Source organism: Colobus angolensis, unplaced genomic scaffold, assembly GCF_000951035.1.
Source record: "Colobus angolensis palliatus isolate OR3802 unplaced genomic scaffold, Cang.pa_1.0 Scaffold102, whole genome shotgun sequence".
NCBI classification, from domain to species: Eukaryota; Metazoa; Chordata; class Mammalia; order Primates; family Cercopithecidae; genus Colobus; species Colobus angolensis.
The window spans coordinates 4,698,312-4,723,267 of record NW_012111142.1 but is presented as its reverse complement, the minus strand read 5'-3'; the positions used below and the strand labels follow the sequence as shown (position 1 = coordinate 4,723,267).

General features: G+C 34.5%; 1 protein-coding gene across 3 annotated transcripts in view; it reads left to right on the top strand.

The window, feature by feature from the left end:
- The window catches only part of NFIA (nuclear factor I/A), a 406,575-nt gene that overhangs the window by 28,657 nt on the left and 352,962 nt on the right, over positions 1–24,956 (top strand). For all 3 annotated transcript variants that reach the window (XM_011941158.1, XM_011941167.1, XM_011941148.1), the window contains one exon: positions 4,383–4,914. In XM_011941158.1, the coding sequence (XP_011796548.1) occupies positions 4,383–4,914 (532 nt within the window). The remainder of the gene's footprint in view (positions 1–4,382; positions 4,915–24,956) is intronic.

The following is a 24,956-nucleotide window of genomic DNA, read 5'->3' as shown; positions in this document are numbered from 1 at the left end:
CGCCACCACCGCCACCGCGCGACTCCGGCCGCTCCGCGCGCAGGACTGGAGCAACTTTTCCTCTCCGACTCAACTCAGAGCGTGGGGCTCTCGCGCCCCAACGCCTCTCCTTTCCGTGCCCTCCTGTCCATCCCTCCCTTGTCTACCCACCCCCAGGCAAAATATTGCTGCTTCGAGACTTCAAATCCTGTCCCCTTTGAATATATTATTTGTTTTCCTTGACTAAAAGGCATGAAGTCAAAGTGGTTTTGCGCTATTTTTTTTTTTTTTAAGCGTGAGCTTTCATACTGCTTTGGTACATTGCGATCTGACCATTAATCACCTACATGAAGTTATATGCTTCACATAAAATGTTTATTCACCTCTCCCTTAAAAAAAAAAACTACCACTTCTTGCCTTCATTTAGTGGGAGATAACGGTTTAACCGGAATAGTTTCTGGAAGGCTAAAAAGTATCAGTAGTTTTCGCTCTCTAGATTCTGGATTTATTTCCCACATGACACCCCTTCTTATTGCAATATCTAACAGTAATAATACTGATATCAGAAGACTCTTAAACGCATCTTTTATGTTGAAATGGTCTGTTTGGGATTTAGGCCTCGCATTAATAATGGATAGCTGTTACTTTTAGTTATTGTAAAAGTTGTTTTTTTTTTTTCTTCACTAACAAACTTCCAAAGTTCCTATTTTAGTAACTTGTGGAAGTATGGAATGAAACTTTTCCAACCACTTCTGGCAAGGTTCACAGTTGCATATGGATAAGATGCAAAGTGTAAGATAATTTGAATGAATTACGGACTATAGTGAAAATGCTGAGATTCGAAGGCTGAAGTTCTAGCTGGCAGAAGTTTGCAACACACAGAACTTACAGATAATACCAGCGAGATGAAATAGGGGGAAAGGACCCTAACAGATACATTAGTGTCTTCTCAATTGAGCTCTGAAAAGATAAATTTGTATTTGGGAATGGTGCATATATGAGGGCACCTGTATATCCATGCAGGCCCAGAGCACAGTCAGGTATTTAACAAAGTTGGCTTCTCTTGGTTCATGAGCTATTATCACATTAAGAAAGTTTTTTTTTCTTTTCTTTTTTTTTTTTTTTCCGGCTTACATATTTAGCAGCGTTGATTGATGCGTTCACTAGGCCTTCTTCTGGAAACACCACTAAGAGAAATGCTTATTTAGTGTAACAGTTTGTAAAGAAAATGTACAATAAATAGTGAATGAGGACTCATATTTTATAGGTTCTTCTTTTAAAAATTTATTTACAATTTAATTTAACTTGCTGGAATAGTTATAATGCTTTAGTGCCAGTTTTAGGAAGAAAAACTTCGGTAGTTTATTGCTCATTAAAAAAATGCAGTAAGCACAGTGATAAAAGTACTCTAAATGAAATAATAAACTCCATTTAACTTGTAGGTAGTTTAAAAAAACTTTACCAAGAAAAACCTAGACATCTTATTTTAATCAAATATGGGCATATAATAACCAAATCAGGTACTGTCCATATAATGATAACCCAGCAGAAATTTGTAGGTGAACCTTTAAAAAAAGTAGTTTCCAGAAATATCAGCATTCAGTGGTTCTTAAACTTGGCTCACTTTCAAACAGATCAATGTTTAAGATGCTGATTCAAAGTAATACCACTTTTGAAACAGGTTTTCAGGTTTGTTTTTATTGGTGGCCTGTAACTTTCTCACTGAGTACATATGTAAAATGTTCTTTTTTTTCTCTTGAATGTTATGAAATAGTACGTAGCTTATAGCGATATGTTCAGCAACATGAAATATAAGGGAATACTACTTTTTTTTTTTAAACTAATCATTTATGCTGTCCCTGGACATTTCCTGCAAGCTAATGATAGTCTTTAGTTTTGATATTCTGGAATATTTTAAATCATGACTTGAGAAAGACACATTAGAAAAAATTAATACTTTGTGCATATGAGTAAAGTTATACAAAATATTGTGGACTTTCACTGGCAGGTTCTTAACCTTTGGGGAGTAAATACATTGTAAATACTTTTGATGCAAAATTGGGGAGTTAGGTTATTCTTAATGACTAGTTGACATAGTTGTTTTAAGGATTTTTATGATGAGATATATGGGCATTTGGTTGGCAGGTAAACAGAATCCTGTTGAACACGAATGCATGCAGTTTGCAGTTTTTTTGAAAAGCATATTGGGAGTATCTTCAAACACTTAAAATGCCATATTAAAATGTTTATTTTAAATGCTTATTATCATTAATCAAACTTTTAAATAAGATAGCGTTTTGACATAGATATGAATTGTTTGGAGCTAAGTTATCCTTTGCATTATAAAATGGGGATGAAACTTTAAAATGAAATCTTCCTTTTGATGAAAGCTCACGTTGTAGTTTAAGGTAGAGTCCAGGAGTTTTTTGCATAATACAACGGAGTCTTGGTCCCTAGCATGTCTTGCATATATAAGAAAATCAGTCAATGTTAAGTTCTGTTTCAAACCTAAAATTTATGTATTTTAGAGCATTCCAAGGATAAGCTCAGAATTTAGTAATGTTTAGATGCTTTGTCGTTTGGCATATACCTTTGCAGATAAACTGTGACTTGCCCCCCATGCCTCTCACCTAAAGTATGAGAATAAGAAATATTCTTAAACATCAGAAATTTTAAAAATGTTAATGGTTTATGGCAAAGAATAATCATTCCTGTATTTTTTTCTATTCTCTCTCTACTTAAAGAATGCACACGTGTTATGAAAGCTGACTACTTCTCTTTTGGATTCTTTTATTGAAAAAGAGCAGTTTTCAAAGCTAAACTTGAAACATAGAGCCTGAAATTTGTGCAGAGAGGGAAAAAAGTCAGTTATTGAAGTGATTTATTATGTATTATATTACTATATACTTACTTTTAAAAACTCAGTCATATAGTGTTTAAATGATTGATTATAATTTGCTAAATTTTTAAACACAATTATTAAATATTTTACCAATTTCACCTTACCAGTTCACATTTGAACATTTAAAAATTTAGTAATTGCGTTAATAATAATATTCTGGACATTACTGCTGCTTGTGCCTTGAGAGTATATATTTAGTTAGATATAACAAACTGAGAAAGAATGCGTTTTATAATATTTGTCCTACACCGTTTAGCAAAAAGTCATCGAATCTCTCTTTGGTTTCTAATTCTCATTTATTTGAAGGTAATCTATGTTTTGGAGAGGGAGGTTATGTGGCAGAGAGAAGTTATGTAACAGTGTGGATTAGTTAATCAAAAGTTAGATGTACTCCGAAAGCTTTGTGGAGGTTACTGTTTAATTTTTTAAAAAATATATTTATGTTTCCTAAGAAAATGTCATGTATAAGGATCAAACAGTTTAAGCAAAACAGGAAGAAACATTTAAATATTTGAAACTCAATTTTTTTTTTGAATTTTAAGAGGCATCTATGAGGGTTTTCCTGGCATCTTGTAAATATTGAAAATACCAGGTTATGTTTCCCTATGAGAAAAGTCCTGAAATAGTATTTGCAAAAATTAAATAATCTATTTTTAGGCATGATTACTACTGAAAGCATTTCACAATCATATTAGTAAATTAAATGTATTCATGTACGCTTTTCTTTGTTTTGTTTTTTTCTTTTTCTTCCCCCTTTTTGTTTCATTCCCATAGTATTAGCCATTATGTCTTGGGCGTAGATCTTTTATTTTAGCCTAATAAATGTCAAATTCATCCCTTCTTTTGTATATGAACCTGCCAAATTTTTCCTGGTTTTTGACTAAAATAAAATATATGTAATTATAATATTTAAAAGGAATTTGGACACTAGCAAAATGAGTAGGAAGCATATCAGAATCTACATGCAATATTTTTAGCGGGAAAGCCTTTGTTTTCATTGATTGTAGAGATGATTTTTGCTCCTAGACTTCCATAAACATTGACTGGCATCTAAATGTTTAGGATTTGCCAATCTGGCGGCCGGGCCCTGGCTGTACTACAAGTGGTGAGGTCAAGGCTGGGACAAAATTAGATATGCCTTCCTTGAAATAGGGTTAAGATTATACATTGTTATAAGCATTTAAATAAACTTCACTTACTATCTAAAGGATGGGGAGCTAGGCCCGACAGTAGCAGCTGGTGTACCCTCGTGAACATATTAAAACAGTTTTTTAATTTTTAGCAATTTTTAAAATTTCCGATCATAAGAAATGATACTGATAGTTTTCTCTCCCACCTTCCCCGACTTCCCATAGGATCCTATGTATGATTTTGGTAACAGAATGCTCTAATCAAATTTCAAGTGAAATGGGGAATTTTTTCTTAAGGTGAACCACTGAAGAAAAGTTGTTTTCTTTTGTTTTCATTCTACTTACATTTTTGTTTTTGTTCATTTTCCTAGGATGAATTTCATCCTTTCATCGAAGCACTTCTGCCCCACGTCCGAGCCTTCGCCTACACATGGTTCAACCTGCAGGCCCGAAAACGAAAATACTTCAAAAAACATGAAAAGCGTATGTCAAAAGAAGAAGAGAGAGCCGTGAAGGATGAATTGCTAAGTGAAAAACCAGAGGTCAAGCAGAAGTGGGCATCTCGACTTCTGGCAAAGTTACGGAAAGATATCCGACCCGAATATCGAGAGGATTTTGTTCTTACAGTTACAGGGAAAAAACCTCCATGTTGTGTTCTTTCCAACCCAGACCAGAAAGGCAAGATGCGAAGAATTGACTGCCTCCGCCAGGCAGATAAAGTCTGGAGGTTGGACCTTGTTATGGTGATTTTGTTTAAAGGTATTCCGCTGGAAAGTACTGATGGCGAGCGCCTTGTAAAGTCCCCACAATGCTCTAATCCAGGGCTCTGTGTCCAACCCCATCACATAGGGGTTTCTGTTAAGGAACTCGATTTATATTTGGCATACTTTGTGCATGCAGCAGGTAAGTGCGATGGTGAGAATTCCTTCCACTTTCTTGTGTGTGTTTCTTTCCTGATGGCCTCCGCCTTATGCCGGATCCTTCCTGAGCTCCCCAAGTTGCAGGCCACATGCATACATGAAGCCAGTATGGTTTCAAAGATTGAGAAACCAAAGCCTGAGGTGCCACCTTCATTTAGGTGGGCAAGCATTGCTTTGAGCAAATTCTCACTAAGTTCAGCTCTTTTGGTAAGTAGTGTTTTCAGAGGCGTTGGTAATCAGATATGTGATATGTTTAAATCACATTTTTTGATGAGGGGGTGAGTGAAGCCTCGTGAAAACCCTTTTAATAAGGAGTGTATTTTAACTGGCAGATGATCTAGTTTAAAAGCATTTATTTTGGTATTGAGGCATTATTTTTAGTTGGTTTTCTGCTGGGAGTGTTTTTAACCTACTGAGGCCTCTTGAACCCCTTGCCAATTAAGAAGTTGGAGGTAAGATTACTATCAAATTGCTGATCATTTAGGAAGGAAAAATAATCACATTAATACGCAGACTTAGTAGCTTTGTATTTAGGAATTCTTAGTGTTGTCTCCGATAGCTAAGGGAAACAAACCAGCTCTTTGAGTAATTGATGGAGAGGTTAATATTGAAAATAACCGACCTGTATAGTGCATGAGCACATTGAAAAATTGCTATTGATAATTGATGTAGTGAGTTGCTTTGATTTATTATTTTAAAATTTTAAAAATTTAAAATTTTTTTTTCAAGGCCTGTCTTACCTTTGCATGTTTCAGTATTTAGAATAGCACGCAGGATAAAACTATTGAGGACTGGATAAAATAATGCATTTTTACTTTGTTCCTTTCGTCTTGTTTTAGACAAAAGGCTCATTGTGCTATGTGAACGCTCAGGTCTTGTGTAACTTGTTGACTTTATATATGTACATATCGGTCTTGCTAGATTACCTTCATGGCAGTTACTTGAGCCAGATGGAAGAAAGTGGGTTGTGGAATCCTACCAGTAGGTTGTTTTGGGGTTCAAATATTTATGTTTTTTTTTCTTAACAAAGGAGAGATGTTACCTGTAAAAACACTGCACTTTTCTTCAAAACATTTTTAGTTCTAAAAATGTTAGCGAGTTTTTAAAGAAGTCAGCTGATAGCCTGTTCTCTATTATTTTTCTCAATGTATGTTTTAGAAAGAGAACTTTTGTTATCCATCTGCCCTTACATAAGAAACTGGAAAAATTAGCTTTGCAAGCATGTCACATCATCATTTGCATTCCGTTGGCAGGGGATAGATGAGTATTTTAGAGGATGTGAGCTGTAAGTGTTTCAAATATTTGGGTTTTTGAAAATGTATACTTAATTATAAGAATTGCCTTTTGCTTTAGCCAATTCTGGGTAGCAAGAATGAAAAGTCAGCACCTCTCAAGTGACCTCTAAACAGGAATAAGTAGCCCTTTTTTAACCCACTCTTAACCCTAGTGTTGTTCATTTGTTTTGTTTACTGAAAAAAAGCAAAGTTAAAATTTTAAAAAATGTGCCTGCATAAAAAAGTACAGCAAAACGCAGAAACAGTATAGGCGTTACAGGTGCTTTCAAGGAGCACTCTTTAAAATCTTGCTTTTACCTTTTAGATATTTAGAAAAATATAACCTATAAATTATCCTGAATAAATTGACCAACATCGAAACTTGAAAGTGCCAACAGGTGATGCAGATCATGATGTGTGCTTCCATGTAAGATAACATCAAAATGAAATACCTGTGAAGTTTTTGTCGGCGTAAGCGGTGTCCGTTCTAAGTTTTCGACTTACACATTTCTCTGTATTTAAAGAAATACAGTCTTTTCGCTGTTCCCATTACATGCATTCTTTTTCGTCGTTGGTTTGTTACTGTGCTATTGCTCCCAATCCTTGAACTAACACAGTTGTTGGTTGTTGCAGTGCCTGAAGGGATTATGTTGGTAAAATGACATTGAGAAGGTTACTTAGGAGAGTTAGCATCCTTATTGCTTATGAAAGATTTATTGACAGCAGCATAGATCAGACTACCCTTCGGTTTGGTTTTTCTGATGTATCCCAGAATCCCTTGTTATGCCTGAATGCCAGCCAAATGTTTGGCCATTGGTTTTCACGGGACCGCAGTAATGGCTGCTTCTCTGTGCGCGCAACAGGAAGATTGTAAAAGAAAATATTAAGGGTCTTTTGTCTGAAAATATTTCAAATTTGATTTAAGAGATTTAGAGACCTGTTATTTGTGGAAGGGAAGCTGCCAATACAAATATGAGGTAGATCGGTCAACTTACATACAACTGATTTGACAAGCATCTGTTATAATACTGAAGATTTGTAAACACTAAACAATGTTTTTACCTCCTTAAAAGTTTTGAGAACTTGCCAGTATTGGCAGGAGGCAGAGACTCTGAAACGTGCTTCAAGATACATGCCAAAACCATTGTGGCCTTTTCACCTATAATGCATTTTTTCTCGCTCTTTCTTTTAAAATGTTGTATTTTTTTTCCTTTCCAGAATGCCTTTTTTTCCCCCTAGATAGTCACAGAAGTTAGATCTTCTTTTCTTTCTGAAATTTGTGTGTAATCGTGTAATAATTCTTGCTTTATGCGCCCACCTTTCCTTGGTAGGAAGTTGAAATCTCAGAACATAATGTGAATACTAGAAGCAAATGCAGAATCAATCTTTTTTTGTTGTTTTTTTAAAGCAGAGGTGATTTATTCTAAGACTCATCGAGATGCTTAAATATAATACATAAGATACATTCTAGTTTTTTCCCTCTAAATCCAGTGGCATTAGAACTGTGAATTTTGTGGCTGATAAACAGTAACAAATGTAATGAAATTGGAGTAATTTCATGAACCTGAGAATTTCATCTTGTTAAAAGAACAAAACCATTTTATGCCCTTAATTTGGTCTCAATTTGAGTTGTCCTTCCCATGTATCATATGACAACTTGGAGATATTATGGTATTGTGGCAAATGGTTTTCTTTGTGGGTGTGTAACAGTAAAGCTAATTTATGACCAGTCTTTACCAGATGATCTGTATCAGAATCTACAATATACCCGGCACGTGGCAAGGTCACAATTTAAGTTGTTAAGGTCATAACCTTAGCCACCAGGCATTTGACCTTTTAGATAAAGTTAACCTTTGTTCATTAGTAGGCACTCAACCGAGAAGTTTCTGGAGAGTTTTTTTTTTTTTTTTTTTTTAACCACTTCTGTATAACTTCTGGTAATGTAATCAGATTCTAGAAAGATTGTCAGTCAAATTAGTTAGATTTTGTAAAAGGTTATACTCTTTAAGGACTCATTTCTTGGATAGAGGTAGGTTGCTATATTTAGGCCACAGAATGACAGTTTCACAATTTATATTTGATATTATCCTGGTATGGGGTAGAACAAAAGCTCGGAGGCTGCTGTATGGGGACATTTGAAATCTAAAATTAAACAAATAAATTTATGTTTAATTCAACTAAGGCCTTTGCTAATTTTCAAGTGACATTAGGCCTAAAAGATAAATCACAGTGAGCCATCTTCACTTTTTGCAGATGAGGAATTTTCTAACATTAGAAGTATTTTTAGCAGTCTTAAAATTCAGTTTGAAAGACTAATAAGTGACCACAATTTGTCAGGTAATTGCTTTAATTGTTAATTAGCCAGTGACAAAGCAAGTTGCTATTGTCCTAATGGCAGCAGTATTGAGTACTTGTTAGTTTTAAGGTAGAAAGAGAACACTTTTGCATGGTAATCTTTTAGTGCAGTGGTTACTGATTGCTTCCATACTATCCCGGTTATTATCTTTACTTAATTTTGCTTGGATCAGGAATAGCAAAGATCCTTTCAGTCACTGAAGGAGCTGTTTCAGTGTCTTGGAAGCCTGGTACCTGTCCTATAAACCTACTCAGCAGTGTTACTGATTACCACATTACCTGTACCATATTGTTCACATAATTATGCTGACGTGAATGCTCATTTCAAATTATTTAGATTCTTGTTACTTTTGCTCTGCTATACCTCATATTATTCCATTTCAGCCAAAGGAGAGCTACTCCCATTCAGGTGCATTTTAGTTTTATTTTGGCTTCGTGATTGCCATTCCTTCATATAGTAATAGAGAAAGCCGTGATATGCAGATAGACCAGATGGTCATGTTGACAGATTGAGAATTCACTTCCTACTGCTTCAGAGCAGGTGTAAGATTAGGAGTGTCTGTGTAGGGGCGTGTGTGTGCTTCGTGTGCATGTGTGTGCACATCCAGGCTGCACAGAGTGCTGTTTGAGCAATGGGAATGATTTCTTTTATGAAATGCTAGTATTTTAAATACAGTGTAATTATACAGATAAGGTTTTCAGTGCATAGAGAATATTGTAATTTTTATAAATAAATCACATTAGATTGTTACAGTTTATAACTTTATGCCAAATTAATTATGATAATTTCTTAATTTTTAGGTAACTTCCTACATTAGTTTGAGGCAACATTGCATATCTAAAATATATTCAATATATTCTGTTAGCAGGTACACGTATGTGTGTTTACACTCAAATCCAGGACTATACATTTTTGTAACTAAATTTCTTCAGTAACTTAACTCCCTAGTAGAAAGTAGTGCCGTTAGTTCCTGTGATTTGTAATTATTAATAAAGTGTGTTTGCAAAAAGGAGGAGTAAAACTAATGTACAGTGATATTTAAATTAGGAGAGTAAGGATCACCCTATCAAACTCTAGCTCTAAGCTCACGGTGGATTTTGTGGCTGATTGAGTTATTGTAAATGATTGACATATGGCATATTTTTAGAAATTTGAATTTATCTTTTAATCAAAAAAGATAGTGGTAGCAGTCAACAAATTTGAGATAAATATTGCTTTTACATCTTTGAGTATTTTCTGTGTAACCTGAGGATAGTAACAATATCCTTTACCTAGAGAACAAAATCTTTTATCTAGAATGCAGTGAAAAAGATGGTAGTTCTAAGGCAGAGGGTGTACAGGAATAGGGAGAAATAGTTGTTCTGGAGTAAACCTTTGAATGGAAGTCAGTTCATTTATGGCTAAGAGGTAGAGTGTGTTGGTAAGAAAATTTCCCAATGCTGCTGGCTTGGATTTTCCTTGTCTTCTTTTCCACCCAGTGATGAATAGCATTAATTTAAACCTATTTAAGGCTAGTGTGGGAGAAACCACAGCCTTTGTTGTGGTCACTGCTGTACACAGTAGGACTGGGTGTTTCATTTGGTTAAGGCCTCAAGCTGCTTCCAGAGGACACAGAACAGCCTGTCGGCGTTTTAAATCTTGCACAGAAGCAGCAACAATTCTAATTGCTCACAAATGTCAATATAGATTTTTGAAACCAATTTTGAGGATTAGACTAGAAGAAAAAACGTAAAATGCAGATTGAGTTCAGTGAATGTGCTAAACACTGATTTGTTACCATTTTAGTAATAATTTTCCCATGGTTATTTAAGGGTTAGAGCTTGCTTTTAAATATATTATAAATTGTAAATCCATGGGGTTTGAGTAAGGGAAGGAAGAAGTCAGGTGGAGGAGGAAGAGAATGAATGTGCTCGTATGCTTTGTTAAAGAGAAACATAAAACCCTGAACTTAATCACAAATGGAGATACCGTAAAAGTATTTTGGTTTAAGTAATGACTGTAAAGCGATCTTGGGCAGTGAGCTATCAAGTAGGGAATTTTATAATTTGTCTTCCCACAATTTTTTGCATAGCTTTTTTCAGACTAAGACACTCTTTGGGGCTTTGGGAGTTTTTAGGAAAAAGTTTTGTAAAAATTCTTTTTAGAATTTAGGAGTCCAGTTAGAGACATCATTGCACACTTACAGATCAGAAAAGGGGAAGGAGATTTTTTTCTTTTTACTGTTTTGCTTTCTAAGGTGGCAGTTCAGAATATTGTCAAGTTTTTGGCTCTTTCCCAGTAGGCAACTGTAAGATACTCATTATTGATCCAAACTTTTGTGTTCCTGAACTTAACAGAATCCTCTAGTTGCTACTTAGACAGAAATGATTTTTTTCCTTAGATTTTCCCCAAAATATTAGAAAACAATTCCTCATGTTTTGTTATAACTCCACAGCATAAAGCCTATTTTATCTAATGGAATTAGTCCTCCCATTAGTGTTCTAGTTAAATAAACATGGCTTATGAAGTGAAGAAATAAGTCCAACAAATGACAAGTTGCAGCAACTCTGAAGCAGAAGATATTTTTGCTTTTCTGTTTGTAAAACAAGCTAAATAAGATAAGACTGAGAAAAAGAAGTTCATTTGTCTTATGTATTTTGGCAAATCTTGGTCTTCTTTAAAATGTTGCTAACCCTAAAACAAGAAATGATGAGGATAATTATAACTAGAGATTGAAGTGGAATAACTGTAATATTCTTTGAGAACTTTAAACTTACTTCTTTTCATGTCTTTCAAATACTTCCCTAGTGGTAGATATTTTGGACCTAGATCAATTGGGAGTAGAGAAAAGGAGATGGAAGGAAGGAAGGGAAATAACTTTTATTGAATGTCTGTTCTGCAGCAGGCACTGAGTAAGGTTTGTCATAGTCGTATATTGTAGCTTGCTGTCTCTTTCATAGCAGTATTATGAATTAGTAATGAACTCTCTATTTGAACGGATGAGGATAGAATCTTCAGAGTGGCCAGGTTACATGTCCAGAGCAAGATTCAAACCCAGGTCTTCTGATTTCAAATCTTATGCTCTTCAACAATTCAAATTCATTTTATATCCTTCTTTATATCTTATTGTTTACGGTTGGATGTCATTTTAATGGTATCACACACCTGTCTTGAATCAAAGGGAAAATAAAAAGGCAAAATCCAAACCTTTCCAGTGGAGATATTTCAATGTCAATTTCGGATGTTAGCCACAGAATGAGGCCCCACTTGATAGAGAGAGAAATGATGTTACCCTAGTCAGTGTTAGGGTCAAAATCTGGAATGATTTGTTCTTTCTTGTTTTTATAATGTTGAAATTTAGTGACTAGAAGCATTATGACACAGGTTTAAGATTTTTTGTTGTTGTTAAGACAAAGTTAAACTAATTAGTTCTAGATACTTTGGGAAAGCTTTGTGTATTAAACTAAGCATTATTTTAAAAAACTAAATTGCATGTAATTTTTACTATGCCGATTTTTGTACATAGTTTTATATGCACAAGACATAATATGTATTTCTAATTTCCCCTATGCATTACATATATATATATATTTACAGAGAGAGAAATATATATATATATTTCTAACTTCCCCTAATGATTAGATTTTAAAATGTAAAATTCACTTTGCTCTGAAAAAATCCTTTGGTTATGGCTGTGTGTTTAATTATTTAAAATAAAGCAAAAATCATGTTTGAAAAAAGAATGGAATTTTATTAGTTTAAAAATGAAAAATTAAAATAGGAAGGAAAAAATTAAAGATGGACATGTTTCATTTTCATGCCCTTAAATTAGTGAGTTGTTTGTTTTTTTTTTTTTTATTTGGCATTGTTTTTTTTTTTTTTTGAGATGGAGTTTAGCCCTTGTTGCCCAGGCTGGAGTGCAATGGTGCAATTTTGGCTCACCACAGTCTCCGCCTCCCGGGTTCAAGCGATTCTCCTGTTTCAGCCTCCTGAGTAGCTGCAATTACAGGCATGAGCCCCCACGCCCAGCTAATTTTATATTTTTAATGGAGATGGGGTTTCTCCATGTTGGTCAGGCTGGTCTCGAACTCCTGACCTCAGGTGTTCCACCCACATCAGCCTGCCAAAGTGCGGGGATTACAGGTGTGAGCCACCTTGCCCAGCCATGAGGTTTGTTTCTAACTCTTTAAACTTAGTCAAGATTAGTTCTTTTTTTTTTTTTTGAAATGGAGTCTTGCTCTGTCACCCAGGCTGGAGTGCAGTGGCATGATCTCAGCTCACTGCAACCTCCGCCTCCTGGATTCAAGAGTTTCTCCTGCCTCAGCCTCCTGAGTAGCTGGGATTACAGGCTCCCGCCACCACGCCCAGCCAATTTTTGTATGTTTAGTGGAGATGGGGTTTCGCCATGTTGGTTAGGCTGGTCTCGAACTGACCTCGTGATCCGCCCACCTCAGCCTCTCAAAGTGCTAGGATTACAGGCATGAACCACCACACCCGGCGACAAGATTAGTTCTTAATGACTTCAGTGCAAAAACTCAAAGCCTCACTCAATCTAATTGTTATAATTGTAAATAGAAAAAGACCAATAAGTATAATTTATACTATATTAATTCATTATACATATTAATTCTTTTAAGGTTTAATTTAAAAATAAGCTGCTAAACTGAACTTACAGCAAAGAAAGTAAAATAACTTTCTTTTTGAGAAATATTAATGGATCTTAAAGTTAGGGTTGTGTAGCATCAGTTATGCTAGAAAGGGAAAACTGATTATGAGGCATGTGAAGAAAAGTGATTAAATTGGTTAAAAAAAAAAATAGGACCCATATCCCATTGTCAGCTGTATCCAGTTCCATACTGTATGTATTTTTATGTCTCTGGTAAGTGCTTATGGTGGTCCCGAATAACTTGTGAGTTTCCAGACATACAGAGTTCTCAGAGCATGTGTATTCATATAAATTTTTAAATGGCTATTGCTGCAGTGCTCTACAGGTTAAAAAAAGTGAGGCGAAATTAAAACATTTAAAAAATACTGTACTATTTAAAAATTTGTATGAATGTCTATGTAGCAGCTGCCATTTTCAGGCTGTCTTTGTTGCTATGGTTTGGTTGATTTTATTTCCTTTTGTAATTTTGCCAGCCAGTGATTGGGTAGTACATTACATTCATGCTGTTGGAGAAGATGTATCTGTGGTGAGTCAGATAGCTTGATCTGAGTAGTAATTTTTAGTAGGGAAAGGTGTTTGTCAGCGGGTAATAGAAACTGTAGTGTTACATTATCAATCTTCATTTAATTTTCAAGTTTAGAGACATACTACTTAATATCAGAAATTCAGAACCATCTCTTTTGTGTTGATATGTGCTTGCCTCTCTCCTTTTTTCCTGTCGAATGCACTTAGAATTCTGTGTAGTTTAATCTTAAAGGGATTAGTTATTTAATTTTAAACTCCTACATAAAATGAATATTGTACATTCAGGGTCCCATCATTGTCACTTTCAAATATTCCATTGCCTTTCAAAGGAGCTGACATGACAAGTCCTTAGGTTGACAAATTCTCATCAACTTTTGTGAAAATGTTGGCTGCAGAAGGAGTAAAGTCAAAGGAGGGCCATAGACAGATGGCTCTCAGTGTTGAGATGACATCAAGCCCTTCTTCGTGGCATTTTTTAACATTCCAAATGAATGAGGGATGGAGATGCTTAAAGAGCTTACTATAGAATAAGTAATTAAGATATTGTGTATCTGCATGTAAACCCCTGTTGCATACTATTAAACAGAGCTGTGCAGGCTCACATATAATAGCAGATTAGCAATGACAATTGTAAATATCTTTTATGCTGAATATAACTCATAAATAGTATTACACATTAAAATGTTGCTGATGAAAAACTGTATACCTGAGAACGTGTTTTCAACATTAGATAATTGAGAACTAACTATAAGTGGGTTACCAGTGTTTGAAGTGAAGCAAAGATTCTAGATAAGAACTTGGCAAAAGCTTATTTGCATAAGAAATTTTGCATCTTTGTATGACTATGACAAGATTTTTTTGGATGGATGCACACCACATCAAAATTACTAAGTTACTGAAGTTTCTGATGGATTCATTTAGTTGGCTTTCCTCCCCCTCTTCTTTTAAATGGTAGAGGTTCTCTTTTGGAGAGTAGTTTCAAGTAACTTCTGAGAATGAAGTCTTTGTAACGATGCTGTTCAACAGCGTAACTATTGTTGTGCATTCCTGTCAGGGAAAGATAGTCATTGCAGTACTTTTATTGTATGGCCTCTTAATATGTGACAAGGACTTTTATTAAGAATTCTTTTCTTAACATACTTTTAGAAGTCTCTCCTTTCGCCATATTCAATCAGTAACTACAGTTTAAAAAAATATTTAAATGAACTTTTATTGATCTCTTAGCTTACTCACTTAGACAAAAATCTGATGTTTAAAAAAGGTTTTAAAATTAATGTATTTTAGAGTTTCAGTAAAATAAAGTGGGAACAAAAATTAACAAAAAAGTGCCATCTCATTGGATCAAGGGTATATAATAATACACACAGTTCTATATCTGTGTAACCATATATATATGTATATGTATACACATACAGTTCTTTGGAGAATGAGGATATTGCAGTCCGAAATGTTATGGTTGAAGAACTAATTGTTCTAAAGATATTTGCCCCTGGCCCCAGAAAAGACGACAAACATGCAAAATGGATAAATGTAATCCTTTGTACTTTTACCACCTACATTTTTAAACTACAGTAACTCTGATTTCTCTAGAAAGGTCAGAGGTTTCAGACAGAAAGCTTTGTAATTCTTCAAAGAAAGACATTTTCAGTTTGGCTGTATAAAGACTGATTATGCATAGCTTTTTACTTTATGTGCAGTTGAATCTTGAAGGTGCTGGAGTAGGGTGGGGACGATGAATAAGGGAACTGTGTTTTGAGACATCAGAATTGGAGGGAAACAGACAGATTGGAAAGGAACATAGATTCATATTTTTGGGCTTTTTACTACCAAGTCACCCAGTGTAAAACTCAGGACAGAGCAGCTTTACCTATTCATTTTGCTTTGTGATAGAGCTTTCGATTACGCTCTTTAAACGCTTTTGGTAATTCAAGGAGGTTGCCTATCTGGGTACCATTTCTTAGGATTTGCTTTGTTGGATTTTCTAAATTGTGGATATGAGTTTCTTTGGTTTTGCATGTTTTCTTATTTTTTTTTGGTCCTTTGACTTTTCCGAGTTTTGGAGAATTTTTCATGTTAGGTAGTGTTGGGGAAGTAGAGATTGTAGATGACCTTTGCTGTGGCTTGCTCCTGTTATTTGGGAAATAGACTTTCAGAGAGCATCTCACTTGAGTCTACACCAACAGTAAGTGGCAAAGCCAGCATTTAAGCCAACTCCATTAGACCCCAGACTTTTGCCCTAAAACTACAATATTTAAATTATCTTTTCTTGTGCATTTTTAAATTAGCCCTTCATATAAACTTCAAATTTTAGGTAAGGGAGCTTTTATGGTTCCCTTTATGCCAGTGAGGAAGCAGCCAGAGAGGCTGAGTAACTTGTCCAGAGTTATATGGTTAATAAGTGGTTAGGATTAGTAACTAGGTCAGACCCTTCTATGGCCTGTTTTTTTTCTAAGATGTTCCCCAGTATGTTAGACTTGAAGCTTTGCTTCTGAATTTATGGATGGAGTGAAAAATATTCTCTGCAAATACATAAACACTCTGAAAGCCATTGCTTTCTCTGTTTAGAAAGTAGTTGGAAAAGTAGTGAGAAGCTAGAGCTTTTCTTTTCTGGTTTTAGTTTCAGCTTCCTACCTTGAAGGAAACCTTAAGGCCCAAACCTTAATTTTTAAGTTTGAGGATTCTTAAGTCCATGCATCCCAGGAGCTATGGAAACGGGAACTTCTTGTGTGAGTTGGAGAGCAATTGTAGACCATTATCATTTCCATCAGGGCGGATGCTCTTTGGGTGGTGGTGGCATAGAAGATCTGTTTTGGTTACCTTTATTGACAAGCTCTACTATGTGATTGGCAGTTCAGTTCAGTAGATCGGTTTCCAGCACTTCTTAGGCACTGTGATAGATTCCAGAGATGCAAAACCAGAGAAAATAACTTAAAACAAGTCAGTGCTATCTCAGATATAATTTCCTCAGAAATCAAGATTTTAGAGTGTTTAATGTTTTTAAATTAGGGTTCTTTCAACTAATAGCCTGTGTGAAGTTTTTAAAACACTTATAAAACATTTATGATTAATATTATTATTTTGAAACAGGGTCTTGCTCTGTTGCCTAGGCTGGAGTGCAGTGGTGCAGTCATAACTCACTGCTGCCTCAAACTTCTGGGCTCACAGAATCCTCCTACTTCAGCCTCTTAAGTAGCTGTGACTAAAGGTGAACCCACCACCCTGGGCTAACTTAAAAAATATTTTGTGGAGATGGAGTCTTACTACATTGCCCAGGCTGGTCACTGAACTCCTAGCTTCCGGTGATCCTCCCACCTCAGCCTCTCAAAATGCTGAGATTGTAAGTGTGAGCTGCTAAACCTGGCCTATATGAAGTTTTAAACATTTGTGGAACCAGTTGTTTACATTGCTTTTTTATTTTTAACCATAAAATTGGTATATGTCAAGGAATTCTACCATTTGACTACATTTCTATTGTGTTAAATTTTTTGTTTCCTTATATCAAAAATATTTTTGTAAATGTAAAGAAAATTAAAGCTGACAGAAGATAGTGCAGGTGCTTTCTATTATTTAATAGTTCGCCGGGCCGGGCATGGTGGCTCATGCCTGTAATCCCAGCACTTTGGGAGGCTGAGGCGGGCAGATCACCTGAGGTTGGGAGTTCGAGACCAGCCTGACAAACATGGAGAAACCCCCGTCTCTACTAAAAATACAAAATTAGCTGGGCACGGTGGTGCATGCCTGTGATCCCAGCTACTCAGGAGGCTGAGGCAAGAGAATCACTTGAACCCGGCATTGCACTCCAGCCTGGGCAACAAGAGTGAAACTCTGTCTCAAAAAAAAAAAAAAAAAAAAAAAAGTTCACCACCATAGCATGTTTTCTCTAAAGAAGGCTGATTGTGCACAGAAAAGTTCTATTTTTTTTTTAAGGACATCCTTCTAGTAATGCTGAAATATAAAACAAATAGTGTTACAGGAAAATGAAACAGCAGGAGAACGAGAGAGTAGAAAACAGAAAGGAAGGGAAAACCTTGGAGAGCAGGCGGTAGTGAATTCATTTGGCAGTTCCTAAAACACAGCCAAGTTCCAGTAGCATAGCCACCGAAATTCCCTATTTTGCTCCCTCTTGGAAAAAAGTTAGCAGTCTCGAGACTTTTACACTGAAGTGGATTTTAAGTTGTCAGAAGTCTCAAGCTGATTTGCCTTTTTCTCTCTCTCTTATGAAAAGAAAACAGATAACATACTACATTCAGACAGAAAGCATGTAATAGGTCTTATAAGTGTGAGCATGTGTTAGTGGATTAATGGGACAGTGTGTATAGATGGTGATAGAAAAGATGAGAGAACTATTGCTTGGCTGACAAATGAAATAACAGCAAGAAAAATCTGGTGGCCCAATGTATGTTGGATTTGTTGTTATTGTTCTCTGTGATATCTGCTGGTGGTTCAATCTGAAAGTGAAATCTGTTTCCCCATTCATTAATATGTGTGCTTTTCTTTGTATAGAGTAGAGAACAAATTATTTGTTCCATAGTTATTTTTAAAAAGCAGAAAATGTGTTTGTAACATTTAAGAAATGGCATGGGATTGTCATAGAAACTCATTCTGAACACTGTAAATAAAAATGGTTGGGGATTAGTCACAGTAACATGTAGGACATCATGAAATTCAAGACAGATTTCTTTGTCTAACAGTCAGTAAGAGACATGAAGCAAACTTGATACAGTTCATGAGATATTAGCAGTTCATTTCCTCCAGAGAAAGAGAAAACCACGTTGCTTCATGTTAAATAAGCCATCTGTATACAAATCTCACAATTTACTTGATGATTTTAGCAATATTTGATGTTTCCTTTCAGAATGTCTTATTTCCCAATAATGAAAGCTTAAAAAATTTGAAAATCTGTTTTTGCTACTAAATCTTTAGAATCATATCCCTCCTTTTCAATCTCTCTGTTTTTGCTACTGAATCTTTAGAATCATATCCCTCCTTTTCATCTTTCCCTATCTTATTTTTGGTTAATCTTGAATAGCATCTTTAAAGTTTTAGCTTTATTCTGTTTCCTTTAGTTTTCCCTTGTTTCATATAATATGAATTAAATGGAACACATTAATGATAAATAGCCTTCAATAATACTATATATTTTTAAATACCTATTTCCAGGTTAGAATTATGAGTCTGCAGTATTGCCATTCACATTTTTTTTTCTGTTTTTTTTTTAATCCATTATTTAGAAGGAAATTGTTTCAGAATATTTTCCTTCTCCAACTCTGTCCAACATCTGGAAGAACGATTGCTTGTCTTTAAATTTGGAATTAATCCCCAATTGCATATCCTGCTAGGCAGATGTTTCAGTAAATTCTAACGCATCAGCCTCAGATCTTTGATTCCTTGAGCTTTTGGAGGTAAAAGTTAAAGTCTGAGAGGGTGTTTCAAGACTTAGGAAACTTAGTGTTGTGGAATGACCTGTGCGTCTGACAATGCTGTGTGTCACTGCATGTTCTTATTTGTAATCAAAACAGTAGGTACAATATTTCAATAAGGGTAAGTGTATTTAGACAAATGTGGCCTGATAAAAGTGGATAAATTACCTTTTGGGGTTGAGTTAATTAGTGAACACAACTAACCTTGAAACTGGTGGGAGCATGTGCAAAGACATATGTGAAAATATTGGTGCATGGAACATACGGAACCGTCCTGTCTTCCTGCCTGTGTACACAGGTTCTATCATAGTACAGGTATATGCATGCATATTTTTGTTTTATTCCTTGTAATAGTCCTACTTGGGATGTCCTCACCCACCTTTACTTGGCTAACATTATTTATACTTTAAGGTTCAGCTGTAACATCATTTCCTCAAGGAAGGTTTCTTTTCCCCCCAAGGTTGGGCTAAGGACTCCTTCCCTGCATGCCCACAGCATCCATTAGCAGTATATTAGTACTTGCCATTAGCACTTCCTTTATCATAATAAAACTATTTGTCTACATCTGTATTTCCAAATTGGGCTGTGATTTCTTTCTGAGCAGGGACTGGGTTGTATTCAGTGTGTTTGTATCCCCACATAGGGGTGCATAGAACCTGGCACCTCACTGTGCACTCAGTATCTTTGTTTAGCTGGTGACTAGATGGGAAATCTGGATTGACCAAAACAAAAACTTGAGAAACTTATAGCATGAATCTTAAAACTAGGTAACATATAAAACAGTTTTTGGGCATTTACCTTAGGACTGAATTTAAGCCTATGTTTTTTACAGAATGATTTTCCTTTCTCACCCTACCATGTCAATGGATTTCTGTTTCTTCACCCAAATCCATAGTTTCGTATTAACCCAAAGGAATTATTGACATGTAAGTAATTATAATTCTGAAAATAAAGATCTGATGATGCTAGACAATTGATGATGCTAAACCATTTAGGCTATTTGTTTTTCCCTTTAAGATCCTGGTCTTGACTTTTATTTGAGCTTTTTATCTAGAAAAGATGATTTGGTGATGATGGAGTAACATAGTAACTGCTCTGGTTTACATGTGAGGGTATAATCTTTATGCCAATAATAATTTATCAAGTGCCTACTATGTGCTAGGTACCCTGCTGGGGAGGAAATAAAGGATTTCAGTTTAATGCTATTGCATTTTTAAAGAGCACAGTTTTGATTAAAAAATTGACCCATTCTCTTCAGAGTGGACACTCATATTTTTTGTTGGTTTTGAATCACATACTGTCTTGCTCTGCAGGAAAAGGGCCTATCAGTCATGTCTTTATCTTTCTTGAGCATTTGTACGTTGTATGTCTGTCCTCACTTAACAGGGTGTTTTTGGCATGGTTACTTAATCCTAAGCTCTGAGAGGCACAAGAAGTAAAAGAGAAGTTAAAGGTGACTATTAAGGTGATGGGCCCAGTTACATATAGTGAAGTCAGAATTTTCCCTTCCTATCCAATGTTTTACTCTCATTAAAACTGTTAGACCAATTTCATTAGACCAAAATGCACCCACATATGTAAATCTTCCTTGTTTAATTGGAGACCTATTGATTGCAGGTAACATAACCCAACTGAAGATAAGAGTTTCTTCCCCCCAACACGTATAGCATTCATGATTTTATTTCTTTAGGCGTGTTCATTATCAAAACCATTCCACTGCAGACTTTCCTATAAAGTGTTTCTGTCTGGCCCTGTTTTCATATCTAAAAGCTTCTACTGGTTTCAGCAAGAGATAATGAAAACATTTTGACAGAATATATATTTCTTTTTTTAAAACTAAGATCTTAAAATTAATGAGAAACAAAAACTTACAAAATCACATGAAAATACAATGCTTTAAAGAGACTGAGAATAATTGTCTTCTTTTGTGCTTTCATAGAATGCTAAAAGAAACCGAATTCTGATCTTTGGTAAGCAGTCACCAAAAATATTGCCATGGGGAATGAAAAATAGAATGGATTTTTGAAAAAACTTACATTCTAATTAGGTCTCCATGCTGCAGAGAAAGTAGTGTACCAGTGCAAACTCTCCAATGTGGTATAAGGCACAGGATTTTCCTGCTGTGCTTCCAAGGATAAGGTCATCCTATTATAACTGTTTATAATAGTGGATTGTGTGTATTTTCTTATATATCTTCTTGTAATTCCATGTTTCTGAAGTGTGAGATTCAAGGTCAATGTATGGCCAGTTGCTTATAAAGTATTAAGAATCTCATGAATGAGAAATACAATTTAGATGTAGATTTTCATATGGTAACTCAAGTTATGTTTAAATGACAAAAACTAGGTAGGTATTGAGGAGGTAAATACCTCTATTTTTCATTTCTTAACATTACACTACAATATGTTTAATATTTAGAATTTGAGTTATGAAGAACTTTAACTTTTTTATTCCTTAGGGTATTACTGATCTCTAAACAAGATGTTTAATTAGCAGAATTACAGCATCTTAGATAAAATTGGTTATTTTTAACTTAATCATGTAGTTGATACTACAGAAATGAATTCATGGCCTTTCTTGTGGTGCTTGTCTTTTTCTTGTTTGATGTTGCTAGTTGAACACATCTCAGGTCGTGAGAAGTGCATATTTAGATGGGAACATATTGGAGAGATCTTGATTCGTAGAGAGTAACTTTTTATCAGCAAGTGTAATGCTTATCAGTGAAATTCTAACTAATTTAATTATTACTTAATTTTCTTTTTATATTTTTGTATCTGAGAGAAGATTATGTCCATTATGGCAAAGTATGGATGGATGGACGTTGCTACTGCTATTTCTTGACTTAGCACACCTAGGAAGGCATTTTGAAAGATACCTCTTAAAAGAATTGCATTGTATGCACCTGTAACAGTGGGTGTGCTGAAATTCTGACTCGGGTTGTGACAAAAGAATTCCCTAATTCAGTTAAATTCATCCTTGACTGTTGCAGGCCACTTATGTTCACTTGGTTGAAAAAAAATTCTTTTTTGGAGATTATTTGTAGAATCTCAGTTCTGTAACCAGATATTGAATATTACCACTGGAGGGAAGCTTTGAACTCATTTATCACCCTTCTTCTGCCAAACCACAAAAATCCTCTGTCTCTCTCATCTGTCTGTCTGTCTATCTATCTATCTCTTACTGATTTATTCATATATGTATTTCTTCATATATATGATATATAACACTTAATGTTTACAGCATATATATTACAGCACAGCTATTTACAGCAAACTTGGATCATTCTTTCTTAGCCCCTTCTCGGGAATAGAAGTTTATTTTAAACCAGAGATAAACAGGACATAAAATGAAATATTAAAAGACTGGATAATGCATTTTAAGTCAGACATACATTTGGATAGCTGCTGTTTGAGTTTGTCCATGCTGGAGTTACCTCCTTCTCACTGCACCCTGCCTGTTTGCATGGGGAGCTGAGATTAGATTTTAACTACAAATTATTCACATTAGTCAAGTAAAAAAGAATGACATTTCCCCCAAATTTGACTATTATTGTATTTTCTTGGGGAAAAAGATAGTGTTAGTAAAATAATTCAAAATGGAAATCCAAATGTATTTCTTTTAAACTTTTTCATATCTATTGCTAAAAAGCTGTAGAATATTGTGGAAAATCCTTTTATTGTAACAAACATTTCTGGTTTACTTTCTTTCCCTTTATTTTTAATATAAATATATATGTAACTTATAACACATAGTATGAACTGAAAATCTGTGGACCAAGAAAGATGACAGCCAATACCTTTCATTTACCCGTGTGTTCTTTTCCTCTCCCGTTACCCTGAAATTCCTCCCATTATCCTGAATTTTATGTTTGTAATTCCCCTCCTATAAAATAAATGATTTATCACACATATGTACTAAATATGTTCAGTTTTGCTTGTGTTCGTTTTATAAAAAAATTATATATATTTACACATATACATATACATACATATATGTATAAATACATATACACACACTTCTGGGAATTGCTTTTTTCACTCTACAGTATGTTTATAATGTCATATATACTGTAATTTATTGTTTCTTGTATAATATTCTATTATGTGATGGATCTATAGAAGGTTTCCAGTTTCTTGCTCTTAGCAAGTGCTATGAACTGTAACATATCTTCTAGAGCACGTGTGTAAAAGTTTCTTTATGGTATGAGCCTAGGACTTAAATTGTTGAATTACAGGACATGTAAATGTCAATTTTTTTTTTTTTTAAGAAAAGATAGTGATATTTTATCTTACTGACAAGTTATGCCTATTTATATGATCACTCACCATAGCAGTATACAAAAAATTCTGTTGATCTGCATTCTCTCCAGAATTTGCCATTGCCAGATTTTTACTTTTTGTCAGTCTTGAGGCTAAAAAAGAGTATTTCATTGTGGTTTTAGTTTGCATTTATAATTTGATTACTAATGAGACTAAACTTTTTTTATATATGTAAGAGCCACCCTTTTCTGTGAAATAAATGTTTTTGTCATTCATTTTTTTCTATTTTATTGCTTATCATTTACTTATTGGTTTGTAGGAGTTCTTTATAGATTCTGCATTCTAATTATTTGCCAGTGTAGGTTTGCCAATATATTTTCATTGTTTCTGGCCTGTTTTAAAATTTTCTTCATGTTATCTTTGATGAAAAAAATTATTAATTTTAATACAGTAAAATTTATCAATTCTTTATTTCATGGTTATTGCTTTTTTGTCTTGTTGAAGATATCCTTTTTCACTCCAAGTTTAGAAATATATGGTATTTTTTGTACATCTTTTCAGTGTTCATCTCACATTAGGTTTGTATTCCAGCTGGAATTTGTGTATGGTGTGAGGTAGGGATCCAATTTCATTTTATTCTGTATGAATGAACAGTTTTTACTTTATCATTTATTGAATAGTTTATTCTGCAAATAATGTAAAATGATACTTCTGTCATTTACTTTTTTATATTTACGTATGTCTGTTTCTGGATTCTTTGCTTTGTTACACTGATTAGCTTGTCTACCCTATACCATCACTACATTTTTCACTTACTAAGCCCTTGTAATGAGTCTTGATATATGATAAAGAAAAATTTCACACCTCTTTTTAAAATGAATGCTTTTTGTTATTCTTTACCCCTCACTATTCCATATATATCATGGCATTACTTTGTCAGGTTTCGTGAAACATCCTATTGGGACTTTGTTTAGGAATATATGGAATCTACAGATAAAGGATATTGACATCTTTTTTTAACTATCAAATATTACTATCTATGAACATGGTATGTCTCTTCATTTATTTAGATCTTATTCTTGGTTACACTGAATTTTATTTTTCACCAGGTTTTGAACACTTTTGTGAAGCTGCTTTTGTAAACTGTGGTTTTAATACTTTATTTTTAACTCTAATTTTTAGTATAGAAATACAGTTACTTTGTATATGGTGATCTTATGTTCAACTATATTTACATATTTTTAGCCAATAATGTGTTGATAAATTCTTTTATGTTTACTATTTTGATAATCATATCAAATGCAAACAAAGAGAAAGATGTTCATTTCTATTATCTATGCTTATATCTTCCTTACCTTTCTCACTGCACTAAGACCTGCAACTTGGTGTTAAATTAACCTGTGATAGTGAGCATTCTTGATTTTTTTTCTTGATTTCCTATTTATTTTTAATCCCTGAATGAATCAGAGTTAATGCCTTAATATTTAAATATTACTTTTGCTGATCACATTTTAATCAGAGAAAGCACAGGACCTGACCTCGTTTT